Source organism: Trichechus manatus, unplaced genomic scaffold, assembly GCF_000243295.1.
Source record: "Trichechus manatus latirostris isolate Lorelei unplaced genomic scaffold, TriManLat1.0 scaffold00105, whole genome shotgun sequence".
NCBI lineage: Eukaryota > Metazoa > Chordata > Mammalia > Sirenia > Trichechidae > Trichechus > Trichechus manatus.
Window position 1 is genome coordinate 947,286 of NW_004444041.1, and position 22,229 is coordinate 969,514.

At 40.0% G+C, this 22,229-nt stretch overlaps 1 protein-coding gene across 6 annotated transcripts; it reads left to right on the forward strand.

Moving 5' to 3' along the window:
* The first annotated feature begins 6,651 nt into the window (after positions 1 to 6,651).
* Positions 6,652 to 14,003, forward strand: HNRNPDL (heterogeneous nuclear ribonucleoprotein D like). 6 transcript variants are annotated; one of them, XM_023737594.1, is made up of 8 exons: positions 6,652 to 7,613; positions 8,393 to 8,561; positions 8,663 to 8,824; positions 9,589 to 9,720; positions 9,872 to 9,986; positions 10,459 to 10,629; positions 10,973 to 11,064; positions 11,443 to 14,003. In XM_023737594.1, the coding sequence occupies exons 1-7, from the start codon at positions 7,171 to 7,173 to the stop codon at positions 11,041 to 11,043; spliced, it is 1,263 nt and encodes a 420-aa protein (XP_023593362.1). In that variant the 5' UTR covers positions 6,652 to 7,170; the 3' UTR covers positions 11,044 to 11,064; positions 11,443 to 14,003. The 6 variants fall into 6 exon arrangements, with proteins under 6 accessions (XP_023593362.1, XP_004383155.1, XP_023593361.1 ...); XM_004383098.3 differs by having other exon boundaries at positions 12,230 to 14,003; XM_023737593.1 differs by having other exon boundaries at positions 10,973 to 14,003.
* Positions 14,004 to 22,229: the final 8,226 nt, after the last annotated feature.

The window sequence follows — 22,229 nt, forward strand, 5'->3', positions numbered from 1 at the left end:
CAATGGAATACTACTCAGCCAGAAGGAGAAATGAAGTCTTGATACATGCTACAGCATGGATGGAGCTTGAAGACATTATGCTTGGCGAAAGAAGCCAATCACAAAAGGACAAACACTGTATGAACTCACTTATATAAAAAGACAAGAAAAGGCAGATGTATAAAGACCAAAGTTTATCAGTGGTTACTAGCTGCAAGAGGGAGGAGGGAAGGGGAGGGTGGTTAATGGTGATGGAAAAATTACACTGATTAAGGGTAAGGTTACATAGATGATTACTGTAATTGCTGTCAATAAGTTGTACACCTGTAAAAAGCTGAATTGGCAAAAGCTGTGTGATTAATATATTTACAACAACAACAAATAAAAGGTAGCTACTGAGGCCGCTTATGTACAACCAAACACCTCATTGGATTTGGTTCTTTAGTTTGTAGGTTTAGGGTCATGGTTTCATGGGACAACCCAGTTAACTGGCCTAATATTTAGTGCTTCTGTTCTATCTCCTAGTTCACTGTGTAGTGCCTGGGGTCTTAAAAGCTTGCAAACAACCATCCAAGACCCAAAAACTGGTGTCTATTCACCTGGAACAACAGAGGAATAAGGGAAGTCAGGAATAGAAGAGGATATGAAATGTGTGGCTAATTGCCTCCGTGAACGACTGCCTCCTTTGCCATGAGACCAGAAGAACTGGATGGTGCCAGCTACCATTACTGAACATTTTGATCAAAGATTTCACAGAAGAATCCTGATCAAAAGGAGGAAAATGCAGAACAGAATTTCAAATTCTCATGGAATCCAGACTTTCTGGAGCCATGGAAGGTAGATGAACCCTTGAAATTATTGCCCTGAGATAATCTTTAAACTTTAAACAAAAAATATTCCCTGCAGTCATCTTAAAACTGAACAATAGTTTAGCTTAACTAGTAAAAAATGTCTGCCTTGAGCGTTACACTCGTTTAAGAATTATCTATACGGGATCACATTGACAACAGCAACTCAAATTAGACAGGAACCTTAGGGGGCAGTGAGTTTATGTCAATGAGGAAGGAACAACTCAGAAAAGGAGGGTGAGAACGGTTGCACAACTTGAAGAATGTAATCAATGTCCCTAAATTGTACACGCAGAAACTGTTGAATTGGTGTATGTTTTGCTGTACATATTCTCAACAACAACAAAATAAATAAAATTTAGAAGGAAAAGAAAAAAAACCTAACAGTTTATTACAAAGGTCCTATTATAGACATTCATTTAAATGTTTAGTTTAGTGCTATCAATTATCTAGAAATCAATACAAGGTGGAAAAGACAGGGGGAAGGGAAGAATCCATAAGGGAATTTTGGAGCTCTCTCACAAATTTTCACACCTATCATCCTGCTTTCCTGCATGTATTCATAACTCCATTATTTTCCAAACATTCTATTTGTCCTTTAAGAAATGTACTTTTGTTTTACAGTTCAGTTCTTGAAGACAACTTGCAAAAGCTGGGGAAAGACCACTTGATTAACGTTTTGGTGTCTGACAAGGCTAATTTCACTATCTGATTCTTTTTTGTATAGAACTTTACGGATCCATTATCAGTTTACTTGACCTTTGAGAAGTATTGATTCTATAAATGACAGACTTCCTCTAAGTCATTCATACTTTCGTGCTTGGTCTGCTTTATCACCCAAGTAAGTTTTCAAAATGCCACTCCCTTGAAGATTCACAAAGCATTATTTGTGTATGTGTGTGCATATATGTATATGAAGTAAAGGCTTTGAGAAGTCATACAGTAAAGAAACCTAAAAAAACCAAAAATCGAACCCATTGCTGTCAACTCATAGTAACCCTGTAGGACAGAGTAGAACTGTCTCATAGACAGTTTCCAAAGCTGTAAATTTTTATGGAAGCAGACTGCCACATCTTTTTCCTACAAAGTGGCTGGTGGGTTTGATCCACCAACCTTTTGGTTAGCAGCCAAGTGCTTCACCACTGTGCCACCAGGGTTCCTAGTTGAACATAATCAGCCCTGCATTTCCCAAAAATGTATTTAACAATGGAATTATTTTTTGAAATTTTACAAAATTAGTATAAACATCCCACAGACTTAATGTTCTTCTGAACATACTTTTAGAAACGTTGGTTTTGACAAATTCATTTGTAAGAAATTAAGAATAATAATACATTTTTTGAGTGCTAAATAATGTGTTAGTTATCTACTGCTGCTATAACAAAAATATCACAAATGGATGGCTTTAACAAAGAGAAATTTATCCTCTCGCAGTCTAGGAGACTAGAAGTCCAAATTCAGGGTGCCAGCTCCTGGGCAATGCTTTCTCTGTCTGTTGGCTCTGGGGGAAGGTCCTTGTCATCAGTCTTCTCCTGGTCTAGCAGCTTCTCAGCGCAGGGACTCCGCTATCCTCCTGGCTCTTGTTTCTTGGTAGTATGAGGTCCCCATTTCTCTCTGTTTGCTTCTCTCTTTTATATCTCAAGAGATTAATTTAAAACACAACCTAATCTTGTAGACTGAGTCCCGCCCCATTACCATAACTGCCTCTAATCCCACCTCATTAACATCATAGAGGTAGGATTTACAAAACATAGGAAAATCACATCAGATGACAAAATGGTGGGCAATCCCACAATACTGGGAATCATGACCTAGCCAAGTTGACACATATTTTGGGGGGACACAATTCAATCCATGACAAGTAATAAACACTGTCCTATCAATTTGAATGTTGCTATGGGTTAAATTTGGTACTAAAAAAATATGTGTTGTAAATGCTAGCCTCGATGCCTGTGGTTGGAAACCCTGCTGGTTAGCAGTTCAAATCTACCAGGTGCTCCTTGGAAACCCTATGGGGCAGTTCTACTCTGTCCTATGGGGTCACTTTGAATTGGAATTGTCTCCACGGCAATGGGTTTTTAAAAAATGCCTGTGGTTATAATCCCATTTGGGAATTGGTAGTCTTTGTTATGATGAGACAGGATCAGTGCAGGGTATATCTTAAGTCAATCTCTTTTGAGATATAAAACAGATTAAACAAACAAGCACTTCAAGCACTTACTGATAAAGACCAAAGACTACAACCGTCAGTATGGATTACACCTTAACATAAAACAAAAATCCTCACAACTGGACCAATAAGCAACATCATGGTAAATGGAGAAAAAACTGAAGTAGTCAATGATTTCATTTTACTTGGATCCACAATCAACACCCATGGAAGCAGCAGTCAAGAAGTCAAACAACGTATTGCATTGGGTGAATCTGCTGCAAAAGATCTCTTTAAAGTGTTAAAAAGCATAGATGTCACCTTGAGGACTAAGATGCGCCTAACCCAAGCCATGGTATTTTCAACTGCCTCATATGCATGCAAAAGCTAGACGATGAATAAGGAAGACCAAAGAAGAATTGATGCCTTTGAATTACGGTGTTGTAAAGAATATTGAATATACATACCATGCACTGCCAGAATGAACAAATCTGTCTTGGAAAAAGTACAGCCAGATGCTCCTTAGAAGCGAAAATGGCAAGACTTTGTCTCACGTACTCTGGACATGATATCATGAGGGACCAGTCCCTGAGAAGGGCATCGTGCTTGGTAAAAGTGGAGGAGGGTCAGTGAAAAAGACAACCCTCAATAAGATGGAATGACACAGTGGCTACAACAATGGGTTCAAACACAGCAACGACACTCGAGGATGGCACAGAACCAGGCAGTGTTTTATTCTGCTGTACATAGCATCGCTATGAATTGGAACCAACTCAATGGCACCTAACAACAACAAACAAGTGAGAGCAGCAGAGATGGGGGAAGATTGATGCCAAGTCACATGGAGATCTTCAAGGAACCAGGAAATAAGCTGAAGAGACAAGGACCTTCCCCCAGAGCCCACAGAGAGAGCCGGCACCCGGAATTCGGACTTGTAGCCTCCCAAACTGTGAGAAAATAAATTTGTTAAAGCCATCCAATTGTGGTACTGACTAAGGCAAATGTACTCTAATCTTCACACTGCTATGAGTAAGTACTATTAGACCCATTTTACAGATAAGGAAGTGAAGCACAAGATCACATACTAAGTGGCTGAGTAGGTATTCCATCCAAGGCAGTCTGACTCCAGTCACACTCTCCACCACTATTTTCTACCTCTATTCAAGGAATTTTAGGAAGACAAGAATGACTTCCTATAAAGATCCCTGCTGCAGCGGTTTCCAAACCTATTTAATCATCAGAATCACCTGGAATGCTCAGTCCAGCCCTAATGAATCTGAATTCCCAGGCACGAGGGCCCAAAAAACTATAAACAATCTCCTCAAATTCTTCTTTTGCAGCCTGCCTTGAATTTGCCTATAGACTAGTGTCAAACTCAAAAAATTAGATTTAGGTCACTAAGGCGTTTTTACTTTCAGTATGATCTCAAAATAATTTTGCCACAAAGATTCCAAGAAGTAGCATATAATGTCATCTAGAAAAGACATAATGGGGGAGAAAGAAGATATTATTGTTTTGTTACAAAATTAAATATGTATTATCTCATTCCCCAAATAAACTTCCCAAGAATTGAACCTATTTTATGTCACATCACTCTCTCTCCTGTCACTACCCATGGTCTCCTCGTTGACAGAGGAAGGAAACAAAGAGCCACAATGAGGTTCCTGATAAACGACAAAAATGGGGAATACTTTTTTTCCTCTGAAAACTTCAAGAAAGCACTTATTTTTGTCACTATCAACAGGAAAAAGGAAGTCAACTCTCAGCATTCGGTGATCCTGGTAACGCCAAACTGAATTTCTTAAAAATCTATGCTAAGATATCAAGGTACTAAGATTCTTCTAAAAAAATTTGTAAGTGGTTGTTATATTGAAGTCCTAAAAGTTAACAATGTACACCGATTTTATATCATAACCTGTATCAAGAAAACCATTCTCCACAGGTGAATTTTGTTTAATAAATTAAAACTAAAGTAGAAAAATTTTAAAGATTCCTCAGTTTGTTGGAAGCTGGATTTTTCCTACTTTGTAAAAAGTAATAAATAATAACTTTTGGCTATTATTATATGCAGGCAACTCTAGTTAATACTTTTATGCTATCTGAATTCTTAAACCTCTGGGAATCAAATAAAGAGAAAGATAGGCCCGAGAAATTCCTTAAAAAATTATACTAACATTTGATATTTATTTATTCTGACAGGCGAATACGTAAGAACATACATAAGAAAGAAGTCTGCTTCCACTTATAATGCAAAGTTGTAAGCTTGTGAATTAGGTATAGACAAGTGTTAACAGTGACTTCCCAGGAAGAATGCTTTGGATGGTTCGATTAAGTAGATTGTGAGCTTCAAGCTCCACGGTTTCCACTCCATGGAAAGTGGACGAGATTCAGAAGTGTTCTATAGCTCAATAAAATCAGCGCTGTGGACCAGAGACTACTCCAGTAAGATAACACAGTGTGCAATTTGGCCTGTAACAGCAACGGTGGGAATAGAGCAACCATGATCGCCGAAGATACCAGGGCTACTTGAAGTCATCTTGACACTTGTCTTTTCCTTTTTCGAGGCTAGTAGCCTCAAGGAGTGGGAACACAGAGCGGGCGCTCACCTGGCGGGTGACGGGGCGCGCACCTGCAGGTGAAGAGCGCCCAGCCCTCGCCTCACCTGTTCTCCTCGGCTCTTCCTCGCCACCACCCCCATCCCTTCCCATTCAACTGCAGCTCACCAAAGAGCACGGAAGGAAGTGGGAGGGAGAAGGTGGTGCAGCATCTCCCGCAACCCGCCGCAGCCTTCTATTTCCTTCCTATTCCACACGGGGTGCAAAGCCACACCGACTCTCCTAAGCCTTGTGCCTCTAATGCAAGGTCTGCAATACTTTAAAAAAAATTTGTTTTTGTTTTTGTTTTAAAGCACAAGTAACTTCCCCGCTCCCTTCTGCCCCTCACCTTCACGAAAGCAATCGGGGTTGTGGTACCTTCGATATCTAACAGGATCACAGTGACTTCGGCGGGCACCGAAAGCACGACCATTTCCCTGCCGGATACTACTACCGGAATCGGCCTACTGCTAGGGAGGGCGGAGGGTGGCGGCGGCTGCAACCTCCAGAACCGTCCCGGGCTCCCGACAGCCCCGCAAGAATCTCGGAGCCCACAAATACGTGCTGCCTGAAGCGCGTAGGGGAGAAGCCACCTCAGCGCACCTGGACGTGAAGAACGAGGCAGCACACAGGGCCTGAACTCAGCAGCTCTGGCGGGCAGAAGGCCGAAACCACGTGGGCAAGGAAAGGGGGCGGCCCTCGCGGGGACCCGAGGGGCGGGGGGAGGAGAGGCGCCAAAGCCGATTGGCAGCCAGGAAGCCTCTAACCTGATCCGTCAAAACGGGCCTAGCGTGGGCGGGAACAAAGAAGCGAACGCGGGAGCACAGTGCGCGAGTGCGCGCTCTCCGCAGACTGGTTGTGCGAGCGGGAGAGGCCTGGGGCACGTGCAGACGGGAGCCCCGCGAGTGGCGCGCCGGGGATGTGAGTGCCCCTTGCCCTCTACAGCACCTAACCCCTTCCCCGCCCACTGCTTCCACTTTTGCATATTTACAGTAATCTGACCAGGCCCCCGCCCCTCCTCCCTTTCTCGGAGCGCTGAAGAGGTCGTGTTTGGTCCTGGTTTTCCTGACTGCGTTGGTCCCGGTTGCGGCCGATCGGCTCAGGCAGGCCCGCCGCGCCCCCTCGTTGGCGCGTCTGTTGCGATAGCGGAAGAGGCGCCCGCGCCTCGCCACTGCCCGAAGGGGTCGCCGGGCACCCGCTTCCTGTTCGGCTGGTTCCAGCCAGCTCGAAGACAAAACACGCGTGCGCGCGGTGGACGGGCGCGCTCGCCGCCTCAGCCACGAGCGCCGGGCGCAGTCAGCCTTTCTCCGGAGCAGTTTGGCCACGGTTCTAAGCGATAGCAGCAGCCGCCGCAGCAGCTCCGCACTGGGGGACCGAGGGAGGAAAAAGGCAGGGTTGACGGCTCTTTGCTAGGAGTGGGCTGGATCGGACGCCAGAGACAAAGGCTCTCAAGGCAAGAGGGACTGTTGCCCGCGACGGCGCTGCTTGGGATTTTTGACCCAAGGACTTTTAGCACCGTCGTTTTTTTCTTCTGAGTCTCTTCTCATCCCAAGCCCGCGTCCCCCCACCAGCGACCTCGTTCCTCACCGGGAGGGCCGCGATGGAGGTCCCGCCCCGGCTTTCCCATGTGCCGCCGCCATTGTTCCCCCCCGCTCCCGCTACTTTAACCTCCCGCAGCCTCTCCCATTGGCGGTCGCGGGCGCCGAGGCAGCTCGCTCCGCTCCTCCCTTCGCTCGCTCCCAGCTCCTCCCGACAGGGGGCGCGCCGGGTCCAGCGCCACGTCACCGCCCAGCAGCCTTCCGGATTGGCGGGCGGGACGGCTATAAAGGGAGGGCGCAGGCGGCGCCCAGATCTCTTCCGCCGCCATTTTAAATCCGGCTCCATACAACGCTCCGCCGCCGCTACTGCCGCGACTCGGTCTGCGCGCCAGCACCCCCCTGCCGACAACTCCGCCACAATGGAGGACATGAACGAGTACAGCAACATAGAGGAATTCGCAGAGGGATCCAAGATCAACGCGAGCAAGAATCAGCAGGATGACGGGTACCACACAATTCTCCCCTCACTCCCCCGTTCCCCAGCGCGCCGCACGCGCCCTTCGTTCCTTGAGAACGGCGCGCTGCCCTCATTCTTGCCCCGAGCCCATTCCCCGCGTGCTCGCTGGGCCCCACTAGCTTTAAGGGAAGAGGAAAGTAGGAGACGGAGGGGGTGGCTCGAGCCCGCGAGGGTGGGGGAAGGGCGGAGGAGTTGGCAGTGGCGGCGTCTGTCCCGAGTGCGCAGGCGCCGCGTGGGGCGCAGGGGGGAGGGGCAGGCCTCGCTGCGCCACATGCTGCAGCTGCCGCCGCCTCTTCATTGTGTCTTTGTTACTGCTCCGCGCGGTTTTCCTGGGGGGGTCGCTTAGAGAACTCCTAGTTTGGGGACCAGTAGGCGGCTGGTACCCACATCCCCAGAACCCCTGTAATGAGTGTGTTTAGGTGGAACGTTGGCTTGACAGCTGAGGAAGGGGGTGGTCCTGAATTGGGAGAGATGAGCTTAGGAAGTGGATTTGAGCTAAAAGTGTCTGGGCAGAACCTTTACCATATTTTGCTGGCCCAGTATAAATTCTGCATTATGCAGTGTGGAGAAGCGAGTTGGTTACCATTGTTTATTAAGTTATCTCGAGGAATTTTGGGATTTTTGTGGAGTTCTCATATAGGTTTGTAAACATGGATTAAATTATTTGCCCTTAGGTTTCCCTGCATATTTCAGTTAAGTCTAATTTCCAAACTGAGGTAGACATTTGAGTTGCTAACATTTTTTAAAACAAAAATTTTCATTTCTAGTAAAATGTTTATTGGAGGCTTGAGCTGGGATACAAGCAAGAAAGATCTGACTGAGTATTTGTCTCGATTTGGAGAGGTTGTAGACTGCACAATTAAAACAGATCCAGTCACTGGACGATCAAGAGGATTTGGATTTGTGCTTTTCAAAGATGCTGCTAGTGTTGATAAGGTGGGAAAGTGTTTTTGCATTGTGCTGCTTTTGTGTGTTTTTTGCAGATTTTTCTGGGGTTTGGTTGTATGTTGTCAAAGTAAATAAATCTTGTCTTCTAGGTTTTGGAACTGAAAGAACACAAACTGGATGGCAAATTGATAGACCCCAAAAGGGCCAAAGCTTTAAAAGGGAAAGAACCCCCCAAAAAGGTTTTTGTGGGTGGATTGAGCCCAGATACTTCTGAAGAACAAATTAAAGAATATTTTGGCGCTTTCGGAGAGGTGGGCTGTGTGGTTATCTTGACACACATTTTCTAGTATTTGATATGCTTATTAAATGTTTATTTGGGGGTCTCTTGCAGAATACATTTTATATAGCAGCTGAGAATAGGGTCCCTTCCAGTGACTGTACCTTAATTGCTGCTTTTCATGCTGTAGTGGAAATTATGCTATCTAATTTATGTATTCTGGCCAAAACATGAATGTTTTTGGTGTGGTCTGTCTTTGTTTTTGTTTTTCTTTTTTTTTTTTTTTAATTGTACTTTAGGTGAAGGTTTACAGAACAAATAGTTTCTCATTAAACAGTCAGTACACATTGTTTTATGACATTGGTTAACAACCCCACGACATGTCAACACTCTCCGTTCTTGACCTTGGACGACGTTTTATTTTTGGTGAAAATATACGTAGCCAAAGATACACCATTTAAAAAATTTCTACACGTATAATTCAGTGACTTCGATTACATTCTTCCAGTTGTGCTGCTGTTCTCACTTTAGATGAAGGTTTACAGAACAAAATAGTTTCTCAGTGTGACCTGTCTTTGGACTTAAAAACTAGTGGTATCTGTTGGATACAAAATGATACTGAACAAAGTGTTACTCTCTCAGTGTTTCACACATACATCAAATTACTGTAGATTAATAATAAAGCAGTGGTTTCTATACAGAAATCATCTGACTAGAATAACATGAAAAAGACTTGTGGCATTCTAAGACTCTTTGGTAGCTTTTTTGGTTGATGTTAAGCATGCATCTTGATTTCAGATTGAAAATATTGAACTTCCCATGGATACAAAAACAAACGAAAGAAGAGGATTTTGTTTTATCACATATACAGATGAAGAGCCAGTAAAGAAATTGTTAGAAAGCAGATATCATCAAATTGGTTCTGGGAAGGTAAAGCCATTTGAATTATATTAAATGAAAAAAAATTTTTTTTTTTTTTTTTTAGTAATTCTCATTCTCTCTGAGAAGAATAAAATACTTTTCTAAGTGTTTGAACTTCGGTTTAAAAGAAAAAAATTAATGTATATGTGTTTGTTTATAGTGTGAAATCAAAGTTGCACAACCCAAAGAGGTATATAGGCAGCAACAGCAACAACAGAAAGGTGGAAGAGGTGCTGCAGCTGGTGGGCGAGGTGGTACTAGGGGTCGTGGACGAGGTAAGACTTAATTTAAACTTAGAACTGTTCACACAAGGAAAAATGCTCAGCTTAGTAAGTGGATTTTGAGGCTTTTTTAATGAATTTACTAGTTTGACCTTAAAGATTAGCCACTCTGACAATTAGTATCATCACTGGTAGGAAAGTATATGATTACATGTAGTTAAGATTACATGATACACCATGACGTGATAGGTTTTTTTGGGCAGGAGTCCTTGTTTTAAGCAGAACAGCCTGTCTTTGGGTTTGTCTTGATTTCCCATTAAATTTAGAAAGTTTGATATTGGCACAATTTGGACTTTCTACCCCCTTTTTTATGGCAACTGAAAAAAATTACGTTTTCACGAAGGTAACAGTATAGATGTTCTTTCTGCCTTTTAAGATTTGCAGAGTGAGGGACAAGAACGAATCATTTTATATTAGAACTGGGGGTCAGAAGTTGTTTCCTAACAATCATTGTGCATTGTTTCAGGTCAGGGCCAAAACTGGAACCAAGGATTTAATAACTATTATGATCAAGGATATGGAAATTACAATAGTGCCTATGGTGGTGATCAAAACTATAGTGGCTATGGCGGATATGATTATACTGGGTATAACTATGGGAACTATGGATATGGACAGGGATATGCAGACTACAGTGGTAAGAATATTTAACTTAATTTCCTAAACCAGTGGTATTTAAATTGAGTGTTAAAGTATAATCCCATTCTGAAATTGTTTCAGCGTATATGGGTTTTTCCAGTTATTGAAGGGTATTGAAGTTAAGTTTTTGTGGGATTTGATAGACTCAGAGTGATTGTTTTTAATTTACAGACATTGGTGCTTATAGTTGTAACAGAATGTGGTTCAGAATACATGAATATTTTCATGTTTATTTGGCATGAAAAGTTAACCATTTAATCGTGCTTTTGTGTTAGTATCTTCATAATGAAACCATTTTGTAGAAAACAATCCTAATGTAATTTTTGTCCTTTTCAAAATAGGCCAACAGAGCACGTATGGCAAGGCATCTCGAGGGGGTGGCAATCACCAAAACAATTACCAGCCATACTAAAGGAGGACGTTGGAGAAAAAGGTGTGTATAAAAGTACAAGAAACCAGTGGAAATGGCTAATTTAATTTAAAGATCAATAGACAAATGAAAAAAATAAGTAAAAACAAAATATTGTGTAGTCTGTTTTTTACTAAATTGTTAATTTTTTAATTGCTGTATGAGCCTGTTTTGCCCTAAAATGTCTATAGATCTTTAACTTTTAAAGTCTGATCTTATCTTCTTTAGTATTACAGAAAAACTTAAAAGTTTTTCTGTTCGCTTTGTGTGCCAGGTGATCTAGAGGAATAATTAAACTTTTTTAGAACTATTAACAGGTAAAGTACTGAAATGGGTACAACTTAAGGAAAACAAGAATGTTGTCTTCTAACTCTGACATTATACCTTGTTTGTACCCGCCAGCGGGAACTTCATTGCAGGCCGTGTGTCACCCTGACCACGTCTATCTCTGGGGGTCGCACGTTGCGGGCAGAGCGCAAGGCATACACCAGAAAACGCTGTCCTGTGGTATGGTCTCTTCCAACTTCATGTACCAGCGTAAAGATTAAAGTGGAAAACTTCAGACTTTGGCTTCTTTTTTAATCTTTTTGAAGATTAAGTGTCTAAACTTAACTTAAATGGTTTTTTACAGGAGTTAAAGTACATAAATGCCTTTTTACAGCTTAATCATTTTGGTCTTCTGTTTAGTGTTGTATTTCAATTGTGGAGCCTCATTTTAAGTGTTCATTCTTTAAGATTTAATGCTTGCTTTTTCTTTTTATAGCTAATAGTGAAATCTACAAACCAAAACAAGAACTTTTAAATCTGGGATGTACATTAAAGATCATATGCACAAAGCAATTCCTCTCTTTGCAGTATAATAAATCTATTAGAAATTCATGCTTGTGATGGCATTTTACTTGGCTTACTAGAGATGCTTCTAGTAGACCTTAATCTAGCACAGTTCAATCTGTGAATATGGGAAGATTGCATTCCCAAATTCTCTTCTAAATAGATTAAAATGTAATATCATTTGGGAATTCGAGGGTGAGTTTATTAACTAAACTATGTTTTGTTGATGAATATGCATGTGATCTTTAATTATTGAAGAAAAGAATAAAGTGAGGACTTAAAACAGTTCATGAAAGTGGACCTTTGAAAGCTTGTCAGAGTTGCACAGATCTAATTGTTCTTTTGTTTTTGTTTTTAGGAGGAGATGTAAAGTAACCCATCTTGCAGGATGATGTTGAAGATTGGTCTTCTGTTGATCTAAGATGATTATTTTGTAAAAGACTTTCTAGTATACAAGACACAATTGTGTCCAACTGTATATAGCCGCCAATTAGTTTTCTTTGTTTTTACTTTGTCCTTTGCTGTGTTATGACTCAATGTGGATTTGTGTTTATACCGATTTTATTTGTATGATTTCATGTTAAACCTCAAATAAATGCTTCCTTATGTGATTGTTCTTCTGTGTCAGGTACTAAATAGCTTTGTAAAAATGTAATATTAAATAAGCAATAATTAAGGCACGGTTTGTTTTGTACAAAATGTTGGTCCATAGGGAGAAACAGTAGTCCTTTATGAATAGCCAGCCACATGTCATCCTGTTCCCCAGTTTTACAGATGTATTCTATGCTCCAAGCCTTCATCTCCCTATTAACCGAGGCTTCTACTATCCCATTAATGTTCTTTTCTCTGTATATCTATAGACTTTATCGTCGAGACTTTGTAAGTTGAAGTATTGTCATGAACTGTATCTCTCCAGTAGACCATGAGTCTTCTGAGTTAAAATTTCAAGAAAAGTACTTTTTAACAAAACATATTTGTATCTCTTATAACTAGAGAAGATTTTGCTTTGTTCCTTTGTGCAGACGGCCATGTGTTATGATTTGCTGATTCTTTGACTTCAAAGTCAATTGGTGGTCTTCTAGAAAAAGCTTTAGCTAATCACACAAGGCTATTAACAGTTCTCTTGACAAAATCTCCAGATACACGCAGAAAACACACAGATAGGAACAACATTTAACTTAAAATGTAGCTAGCAAATTACAAGGATTTTAGGAATATGAAGTTACTAGATCAAAAAATTAGGTAAAGTATATGAAGTAGTGGCAGAGTAAATTCCGTTGGTATTCTGTCATGGCCATCAGCAAACTGAACAAGATGTCTTATATTGGATATTCTTTGGAAGCTCTTGGTAGAGTTAATTGCTCCTATGGTTGTGAGTTCTTAGAAAAAGTCATGGTAGTAAAGCCATCGTTCCTAAAGCCATCGTTTCTAATATGATCAGTGCGTGAGCTGAGTAAGCATTTCTCTGTTCAGGTATAGGAATAGTAGAAGAGATAATGCTTTAAATCTCGCAAATGTTAATGCACAGCTGAGTTACGACATAACAGCAGAACTTCCTGGTGCATTGAAAAGGAAACCAAGCAGGTTGGTTTCTAGGTTTTGGGTACATCGATTGCAGCTTTGAATTTTCCATTCAGTGTAGTTAGTTGGATTTAAGGAAAAGCTTATTTCCATGGTTCCACATTAGTTAACTAAGATCATTATGAAATAACACAGGATATGCAGACTAGTTTTCGCAGTCAACCAAATAACCTGTATGCTGATGGACTTTGTTTTGCTTAAATTTGGTGCCTGCAACTTTTTTTGTTGCTATGATGTTTGTACTTGATGGACTATCAAGTTTAAATGCTCCTGGCCTTGCGTTTTGCTCCTGTGTTGCTATTTGACCTTAACGCCCAGGCCAAGTACCAGTGTTAGCTATTACAAGGGGTTTCTCTATTTCAACATGCAACGTTAGGGAACAGAAGGGAGATGATTTCATTTTAAGTGTGTTGTGAAGTCAGCAAGTGCAGTGTTTTTAGAGTAGTGAATCCTGTAAGTTCAAATTTATGATTAGGTGTCAAGTTGACATTGGGATTGTCGTTTCCCTGATCCAAACTGAATAAAGACTTTTTTTAAAAAAAAAAAAAAAATCCAAGCTCTTCAGTCAAACCTTGATATATTTGACCTTGAGGAAATTGCATCTACAGGTTATTGCCTGAGATGGTTTACAAAAAATTGGGGAGTAAGAGTGATCATGGTTTTCTCTGAGGGCGTTCAGATTGTAGATTCTTGTGATTTCATTAATTCAGTTTTATAGCCTATCAATGTTCACCAGCTGAGTTGGTAAATTGGAAAAAACTAGGCCAAGGATAAATGCTGTAGGCACTTCTAGTTGGGTAAACTGTAAAATTGGTATCAAAGTCCCATTTCCACATTAATTGAGAACTAAGCTGAATAGTTTGACAAGTCAATTGAAGGGATAGGGGTAGTAATTGCATTGTGAAGTACCTATGGCATTCAAGCGTACTCATGTAACCTGTATATAGTTAAATAATGCTTCTGAATTGTTTTAATCAAGTTTTATGTGCTGTTAACGCATCCTAACAAACCAAATTGGCAGTGTTGTTGGTTAAAATGGGACTACACAATATTAATATTCCATAATATAACCACATTTATAAGATTAAAAAAAAAGCCATCAAGTTGATTCTGACTCATAGTCAGACCCTATAGAAGAGAGTAGAACTGCCCCATAGGGTTTACAAGGAGTGGCTGGTGGATTATGAACTGGTAACCTTTTGGTTAGCAGCCAAACTCTTAACCACTATGCCACCAGGGCTCCCATTTATAAGATTAGGGCTATTAAGATTTATCTGTTGGGGTACAAGCATGAGTAAAGAGTCTTGTATTCCATCACTCTTCAGTGTTTATTTTTGTAGTGGCAACAAATTCTTTGCTACTCTTCAATTTGTTAGGAAGTCCGTGGTAGGGAAAATTTCACAGATTAAAAAGATGATTTGAGGATACTTGTAGATAATATACAATTTTTATAGGAGGTGATGTGTGTATATACATGTATGTATGTAATGTATACCATGTGAAATCCTAGCATTAAGCAAAATTAGGAAATATTCTGTAAAAATTTTACCTCTCTTAAAATTTACATCCTCGTAGAACTGTCACGTCAACTTTTTGACAAGAGCAGTGCAATTTCTGTTACCTTTCTTATAAAGTCATTCAAAAATGTGTTGCCATAAAAATACAAGCTATTGGATTCGGATTTTATATTTTTCTTTGTCTTGAAACAGATTAAATGTGGGATTTCAGTGAGGCTTTGTTGAATAGCAAAAACTAAAAATACACTTTTGACTTCACAACCCGCTACCTTTTATAAGATGTAGGAAAGGATGTAGTGGTGCCCCAGGATAATGTTAATTCTGAAGACTTCTTGTGCCACTCTAAATAGCAGTTTAATCTCAGCAATTACCCCCATCAGTATTCATTCAAGGAGGCATATCCATTTGGGGAAGTCTGTCATAATCTTGGAGGGTGGTTGGGATTGAGGTGTAGCTTGAAAAAAGTATATTCAACGTAATCTCTGATTTGTTGTTACTTAAAATTGAGTTGCAAATAACAATGCTTAAGATTTTGGTTTATCAAAGAGCAGTACAAGATAGAAAAATATGAAAAACACTGTCCTGCAAACAAGTTTTCCCGTACTGTTCCAGTGATTATCTCCTTTTGCATATCTCACCAAAAAGTTCTCTTCAGATGGAAATTTAAATGCCCTGGTGGTGTAGTAAAGAAGCCCTGGTGACGAAGTGGTTAAAGCGATTGACTGTTAATCCAAAGGTCAGTAGTTCAAAACCACCAGCTGCTCTGTGGGAGAAAGATATGGCAGTCTGCTTCCATAGAGATTTGCAACCTTGGAAACCCTATGGGGTCGCTATGAGTCAGAACTGACTTGAAGCAGTGGGTTTGGTTTTTCTAGTTTGGTGGCGTAGTGGTTAATAGCTCAGCTGCAAACCTAAAGGTCAGCAGTTCAAATCCACCAGCTGCTCCTTGGAAATCCTATGGGGCAGGTCTACTCTGTCCTATAGGGTGGCTGTGAGTTGGAAGTGACTCGATGGCACCTAACAACAACATACATACATACAGTTTCAGGGAAATTACAGGCTTCTTTGAAAGCCATCTGCTTAAAAGGTTCTTGAAGTTTGCTTATATGGTAGCAAGCCAACTAAAATTTATAAATTTGTCCTCATTGATGATGTTGCACTAAGAAACTTTCTTCAGAAGGTATCTCCTTGGTATTGTGTTTGTGTTGGCTGGTGAACATTCATATGGGGTGATTGTTCTGTTGAGACACAGGGATGGTCAACCCCATAAAAGACCCTATTCAAAACCTTGATTTATCCCCTAATTTTTCAAGTTGTGGAAGTCAGCTAATCGAAAAAACCAACTCTGATTGCATTTTAGAAGCTGTCTTATGATGGCATCACTAAGGGGGTGCAGGTGTGGACTATACCAGGTGACACTGTCAGAGGGGGTGAACCAAAATGTCTATAATATTTTTGTGCAGAGTTTCAGCAGAAATTTATTATATTTAATAAAAATATCCCTGTAGTTAGTTATAACAACAAAAACATTTTTCATAAGCACAGCTTACATGTATCAATATACCTACAAGGCTAAAACTATGCTAATTTACTTTTTGAACCTTCTCCACTCCAGTCAGAGCTGTCATTATCTAATTACAGTGATGTTTGCAATCACATGATTTCCTCTGCACAAGCTACAAGCATGCGCTGTTGTTTTTGTTGCTGGCGATGTTTTTATAGTTGTGATTTTGTCAAGTTTTCTGGTGATTTAGCTACAATATTGTGGTAATTAGCATGGGGGGGTGACACTGAGTTACAGCACTGGGTGACACCAACCCTAGTGATGCCACTGCTGTCTTGGTTTCTAGGACTGCTATAACAAAATACCACAAAGTTGAGTGGGTTATAAGAACAGAAATGCATTTTCTGTTCTGCAGGCTGCAAGTCCAAATCAGGGTATGGGCCATGTTGATTCCTTCTGAGAAGGCTGAGAGAGAAACTGTTCCATGCCACTCTCCTACCTTCTTGTGGCTCCCCTCAATCCTTGGCATTCCTTGGCTTGCATCTGCCTCTGTAGTCACATCACATGGCCATCCTGTTCTCCACTTGATGAGATTAATACCCACCTACTTCAGTATGAAACCCTGGTGGTGTAGTGGTTAAGAGCTACAGCTGCTAACCAAAAGGTTGGTAGTTTGAATCTACCAGCTGCTTCTTGGAAATTCTATGGAGCAGTTCTATTCTGTCCCATAGGGTTGCTGTGAGTCAGAATAGACTCAATGGCAATAGGTTTGGTTTTTTTAATTCAGTATGCCCTCACATTAATTAATACCTTCAAAGACTCTATTCCAAACAAGGTAATGCCCACACATACCAGGCGGTTAGGACTTCAACATATCTATCTTTTTGGGGGACAAAATTCAATCCATAGCAAAAATTATTTGCTTAAACTCCTATTCTATTGGGCATATTTGAGGCCTAGATTTTGAACAGAAGCATTTGCCACTTTTGAGAATGGCCTTTAAGCATTAAGATTGGTTAGCAGTCTTTAATATAATCAATTTATGAGTGCTGAGATCCTTTTTAAGAAGAGTAAGGTTGTATGATAATTGATCCATTCTTGATGCTCTGATGAGAATGGAGGCTGGATACTCCGGAGCAACTACTCATTCCCATGAAAGATCTGTCCTATGGAATTGACAGTGATTATTTAGGCCACTCTTGAACCATGAGACACTTGGGATGTAGTATTAACCCTGCAAGCAGAGGGATGAAAGGAGTGTGTGGCAGTGGAGGCTAAGTGGTATTTTAGTGTAGTTCCGAAATTTTTCATAACCAAAAAAGCCTTTAAATATTTCCTTGCCGTGAACTTTATGTTTTCAATGACTTTACTTGTCTGTCATGGATTGAATTATGTCTCCAAAAAAATGCGTGTGTCAATTTGGCTGGCCCATGATTCCCGGCATTGTGTGATTTTCCTATGTGTTGTAAATCCTGCTTCTATGATGTTAATAAGGGAGGATGGGCAGCAGTTGTGTTAGTAAGGCAGGACTCAGTGTACAAGATTGGACTGTGCCCTGAGGCAATCTCTTGAGATATAGGAGAGAAGTGAGCAGTGAGACAGGGGGACCTCATACCATCAAGAAAGCAGTGCCAGGAGCAGAGCATGTCCTTTGGACCGGGTTTCCTGCGCAAAGAAGCTCCTAGTCCGGGGAACATGGATGAGAAAGCTGACAGAGAGAGAAAGACTTTCCCTGGAGCTGATGCCCGGAATTTGGACTTTTGGCATACTTCACTGTGAAGAAATAAATTTCTCTTTGTTAAAGCCATCCACTTGTGGTATTTCTGTTGTAGCAGCACTGGATGACTAAGACAGACCTTATGTTTTCAATGACTTTACTTGTCAAATATATTGCTCTCATTATGTATTGGCATTTCTATTAATCAAAGGTATATAACTCAATCAGAGCTTCTACAGTGTGATAATCAGCATCATACTACCAACTTAATGTAATGCTAAAATCAAACAATATTTTTGTTAGCCTGTGCAAATTATTTCAGTAATGTGTGATGTCTACTGGAGTTTTAAAGTACTGAAAATAAGTCCAAAAATTCTCATTACTACTTTTTAGGACCTTCAGAATTATACTTGCCACATTGTTGGAGATACTATGGAGAAAAAAGGCTCTTTTGGAGTATGCATTAGTTTCATAATCTGGAAAAAGGTAATATTTTAAAATAGTTGGTATGAATACTATTATAATTTTTTTAATTATGCGTTTGAATGACTTCATTTGAAAAAGACCCACAAATCACACCATTGATTCCATTTAATGTACATGCTTCTATTTTTTCCTGCATTTGTTCCTTTGTTGTAATCCACTACACATAGGTTTTAGAACCTGTCAAAACTGAGAATAACTCCACTCTGGCCTAGGCCTTCTCTTACACTGATTCTTTCAAGTGTTATTATAGTCTGATGTTTCAGAACACCAAGATACAGATATTAGCAAAAAGGTTTTTATTTTCCCTTTATTACCTATCCAAGAGAATGATAATATTAAAACATTACCATTCTGCTTCCAATCCTCTGCTGAAGGTGGGATTTCGTTTTTTTTTTTAACGTCCTGGACTCCAAGAGAGGACAGTTTTCTTGGTGTTGGTGGCACGTACAGAGATTTGCCAATGAACCACAGCCAAGATTCATGGTATTACCAGGCTAGCGTGTAAAAAAAGAACTGAATCTTTTTTACTTCTCTTGGGCATAAATGTTTGCCCCTTGACGACCTGAAATTATTTTTGTCTTACTTCATTAAGGATACCTAGGGGCAAGTTTCTCTGTCTGTTCTTTAATAGAAACAAAAGAACAATCAAGCAGAGGCTATTAACCAGGAAATACAAGCATTACTGTTTTCTTGACAATTCTCCTTCTGGGAAAGTGATGCAGACTTTTAGTATAATTTGATTAAGAAAAATGAGTTTATTAACTCCATTTGGTAGCATGAGAAAAGATAAAGGCATTCATAAATACATCTAGGGGGTCGCAGAATTATTCCAAAAAACTTTGCCGTATTATGTCATCCTATTCTTTTTATATTTAGCATTACCTATTAATGTTTCCATTCATTAGCACAATTTAACACGTACTGTAAGAGTGTTTACTTAGGTGTACATAAAATAAAAGGTGCATAAGTTTTTAAAAAGATATATACTTGCTTCTGCTTCCAGTAATTGGCCTAGGTAATTCAAATCAATACTCTTGCTGAAGACAATTAAGAAGCAGGATGAAACATAAAATAACATCTTCATAAAAGTACTGAAGAGCTAACAAAATAATGAGGAATTTACCTGACCAAAATTTAGGAGAAGTTCAAAACCCAACGAAGTAAACATAACACGCAAAGCTGGTTTTGATGGCCTCACAAGACAAGTGTCACAAAGTCAAAAGCTAGGTTCAACCTCAGATGGGAGTCTGGAGTCATTACCTTCATTAAACTGAGTCTCCAAAGGGTTAAACTCTGAAGATAAGGGATAGACTAGGTTCTTTGCCTGGGTGGTTAAGGGAACCTCAAGCTCAAAACTTAGACTAACATAGTCCCAGAAAAGTAAAGGCCCCCAGATGTCTGGCAGAAGCAAATAAAAATATTTTCTGAAGGAAAGTACCTTCATCCCAAACTTCTGATTGTTTGTACAAATATTCTTTCAAACGTAATGACAAACACAGAGTCTAAATAAATACAAGAAAGAAAAAAACACAGTTAAGTATTAGAACAATGAACAAATATGGGATTTATCACGCCCAAATACTTATTATGTTGAAAGCACTAAAAGATAAGCTTGAAATATTTTCAAGGAAGAAGAAACTATAAAAGTAACATAGATTTTAAAAAGAATCAAATGGAATTTATAGAAATAATACAATAAATAAAATTAAGGATGAAATATGAATGAGTCTAACAACAGATTAGACACAATTGAAGAGAGAATTACTGGACTGAAAAATAAATTAGAAGAAAATATCCAAAATATAGCATGGAAAGGGGAAGCAATAGACAGACCCTGATAGAATAGAAGAAAAATTAGAACAAAACTCAAATTCTTAAACAATCCAGACTTGCTGGACTGGTTGAGACTGGAGGAATCTCTGAGGCTATCACCCTGAGATACTCTATAACTTTGAACTGAAACTACTCCTGGAGGTCACCTTTCGGATAAATAACAGATTGGCTCATAAAATAAACATCACCTGTGAGTACGGTGCTTCTTTAAAGAATCATCTATATGAGACCAAACAGTCAACATTTACTCTAAAGCAAAGATGAGAAGGTAAGGAAGGAGCAGGGAAACTAGATTAATGGTAACAGAACAACCAGAAAGGAAATAATGAGAATGTTGACACACTGTGAAAACTATAACCAGTGTCACTGAAAAATTTGTATAGAAATTGTTAAACGGGAACCTAATTTGCTATGTTAACTTTTACTGAAAGCACAATAAAATATTATTTAAAAAATATATAGCATGGAAGGACAAAAAGATGAAAAATGCCAAGAGAACCAGAGACATACAGGATATAAAAACAAAGAAAACCAAACCCATTGCCGTCGAGTCGATTCTGACTCATAGAGACCCTATAGGACAGAGTAGAACTGCCCCATAGGGTTTCCAATGAGAGGCTAGTGGATTCGACCTGCCGACTTTGTGGTTAGCAGCCAAGCTCTTAACCACTGCACTGCCAGGGCTCCTTATATAGGTTATAGTGAGTAGGTATAACATGTTTAATTGGAATTTCAGAGAGCGTAAGACAGAGGTGACATTTGAAGAGATAATGGTTGAAAATTTTCCAGACGTGATCAAAGACAACAATTTACAGATTCAACTACGCAATGAATCCCAAGTAGGAAAAATAAGGAGAAGTCTACACAAAGATACAACATGGGTGACATGGATTGAACTGCATCCTCCCAAAATGTGTGTCTACTTGGCTAGTCCATGATTTTCAGTATTTGTGATTGTCCACCATTTTGTCATCTGATGTGATTTTCCTATGTGTTGGGATTAGCAGCAGTTATATTAATGAGGCAGGACTCAATCTACAAAATGAGGTTGTGTGTTAAGTCAATCCCTTTTGAGATATGAAAGAGAGAAGCAAGCAGAGAGACATGGGGACCTCACACCACCAAAAGAGTAGAGCCAGGAGCGTGCGTCCTTTAGACCCGGGGTCCCTGCACTGAGAAACTTCTAGACCAGGGAAAGATTGATGACAAGAACCTTCCTCCAGAGCTGACGGAGAGAGAGAGCCATCCCCTGGAGCTGGTGCCCTGAATTCGGGCTTCTAGCCTGCTGGACTGTGAGAGAATAAATTTCTGTTTGTTAAAACCATCCACTTGTGGTATTTCTGTTATAGCAGCACTAGATAACTAAGACAATGGTGAAACAAAAGAATTAAACAACAAAGAGGAAATATTAAAAGCAGCCAAATCTACGTCCAATTACCAGTAAACAGGAAATATGAGAGAAGAAGGCCCATGTTAAACTACCATGAGGATGCAACCATCCAAATCCAGAATGTGGGAACTTCTCTAGCATGAACAAATAAACGATATGAACAAAAGTAGGGGATGAAAGTGATTATAAGATTAAAATGGATTTATGGTAAGCAGCACTTACCAACTAAATAGACACTTATAGACTACTCCTCCCAACAGCAGTAGAATACACATAAAACATTTTACAGCATAAGCCATCTACTAGGCCATAAGCCAAGGTTTAATAAGT